The 1758-nt window shown below is 37.1% G+C and overlaps 1 protein-coding gene across 1 annotated transcript; it reads left to right on the top strand.

Moving 5' to 3' along the window:
• Positions 1-271: 271 nt before the first annotated feature.
• Positions 272-1469, top strand: LOC140919708 (uncharacterized). Its single transcript, XM_073366321.1, has 2 exons — positions 272-614; positions 931-1469. The coding sequence occupies exons 1-2, from the start codon at positions 272-274 to the stop codon at positions 1467-1469; spliced, it is 882 nt and encodes a 293-aa protein (XP_073222422.1).
• Positions 1470-1758: the final 289 nt, after the last annotated feature.

Below are 1758 nucleotides of genomic sequence, written 5' to 3'. Positions count from 1 at the left end.
CCTCAATTACCGTGTAGTGAAATCTGATCAATACAGGTATGTAATTAAATGTGTGAATCCACAATGCTTGTTCAAATGCAGGGCTTCGTTAAGTCAAAAAAGTAAGCAATGGGTGATTGGTCGTTTGAAGGGCCCCCACAATTGCGCAAATTCCTCTATATGCGAAAGCATAAAGTCGCTTCTGAAAGCTGATCCATCAATTAAAGTGAAGGTGATCATTGCACATATTCGAGAATGATACAACTACACAATCACCTATAGAAAGGCATGGATGGCAAAGAACAAAGCTATCGAAACGATTTATGGGAACTGGGAAAAGTCTTACAATGACATTCCAAGGTGGTTGTTGACTATGCAAAAATTTCTTCCAGGAACTATTGTGGAAATGGAAGTATCACTTGCATATTCTGATAATACTCTATTACAAGGGTCAAAAATTTTCAAACGACTATTCTGGGCTTTCCCTCCGTGCATATCTGGGTTTAAATTTTGTAAACCATTTGTCTCTGTGGATGGAACTTGGTTGTACAGAAAGTACAAGGGGATTCTTTTGCTTGCTGTTGCACAAGATGGAAACAAAAATACAATTCCCATTGCTTATGCACTTATGGAAGGTGAGACAAGGAGTGCTTGGAGTTTTTTTTTGAAAAATCTAAGAAGGTATGTAACACCTCAAGTCGACATTTGTTTGATTTCAGATAGACACGAATCCATTAAGAGTGTTTATAATAATCCGAATAATGGTTGACATGATCCTCCGTCAACACATGTGTACTGCATCCGACACATTGCACAAAATTTCATGAGAGAGTTTAAGGACAAGGGTCTTCAAAGAAAACTTGTTTGTATGGGTAATGATCTAATTCTTCTTAGTATATTTTCCATTTATCACTTTATCATATTTGATAATTTTTACATCATTTCTTACAGGATATGCATTAAATGAGCCATCATTCAAGTATTACCGCAATGAAATCAAGATGGAAAATCCAGAGGCTTTAAGATGGATCGATAATATCCCCCCAGAACAATGGACTATGGCTTATTATCAAGGTCGACGATGGGGACACATAACAACAAACGTTTCCGAGTCCATCAACGCAGTGCTCAAGGGTACACGCAATCTCCCAATCACTGCTTTGGTACAACCAACATACTATAGATTGAGAGTTTTATATGCAGAAAGGGGACAACAACATCAGGCATCATTAGCTTCTGGTCGAGTATACACAGACGATTGCATGGACAAGATTAAATGTGAAGTTGGTAAATCTAATACTCACCAAGTCATGCAATTCGACCGAAATCATTATTCTTTCATGGTGCATGAAACAGTAAACCCAAGAGAGGTGCAACCAATTGGTCATTTTGAAGTCAACCTTCAAAGAAAATGGTGTGATTGTGGAAAATTTCAAGCTTTACATGTTCCTTGTTCACATGTCATAGATGCATGTTCTTATGCTCGTTAAAACTATTTAGTGTTTATATCTGACGTGTACAAGGTTGTTAATGTATTTAACATCTACAAAGAAGAGTTTCCACCTATACCTAATGAAGGATATTGGCCCACATATGAAGGTGAAACATTGTATCACAATCCTCAAATGCAGATAAATAAAAAAGGTCGTCCAAATAGTACCCGTATTAGAACTGAAATGGACGTTAAAGAAAAAGTACCGAGAAAATGTGGATTATGTCGATTAACTGGCCATACTCGAAAACATTGTCCAAATGTTACAGCCAGCTCTAGTCAATTAT

The sequence above is a fragment of the Cicer arietinum genome, chromosome 3 (assembly GCF_000331145.2).
Source record: "Cicer arietinum cultivar CDC Frontier isolate Library 1 chromosome 3, Cicar.CDCFrontier_v2.0, whole genome shotgun sequence".
Classification (NCBI taxonomy): Eukaryota; Viridiplantae; Streptophyta; class Magnoliopsida; order Fabales; family Fabaceae; genus Cicer; species Cicer arietinum.
This window is presented reverse-complemented; position numbering and strand designations above follow the sequence as displayed.

What these genes read in the sequence shown, in the direction of transcription:
- LOC140919708 (XM_073366321.1), top strand. Translation starts at nt 272, where the DNA reads ATGGCAAAGAACAAAGCTATCGAAACGATTTATGGGAACTGGGAAAAG. An exon ending in TGCTTATGCACTTATGGAAG is followed by an intron (nt 615 to 930) that starts GTGAGACAAGGA and finishes CATTTCTTACAG; the next exon opens with GATATGCATTAAATGAGCCA.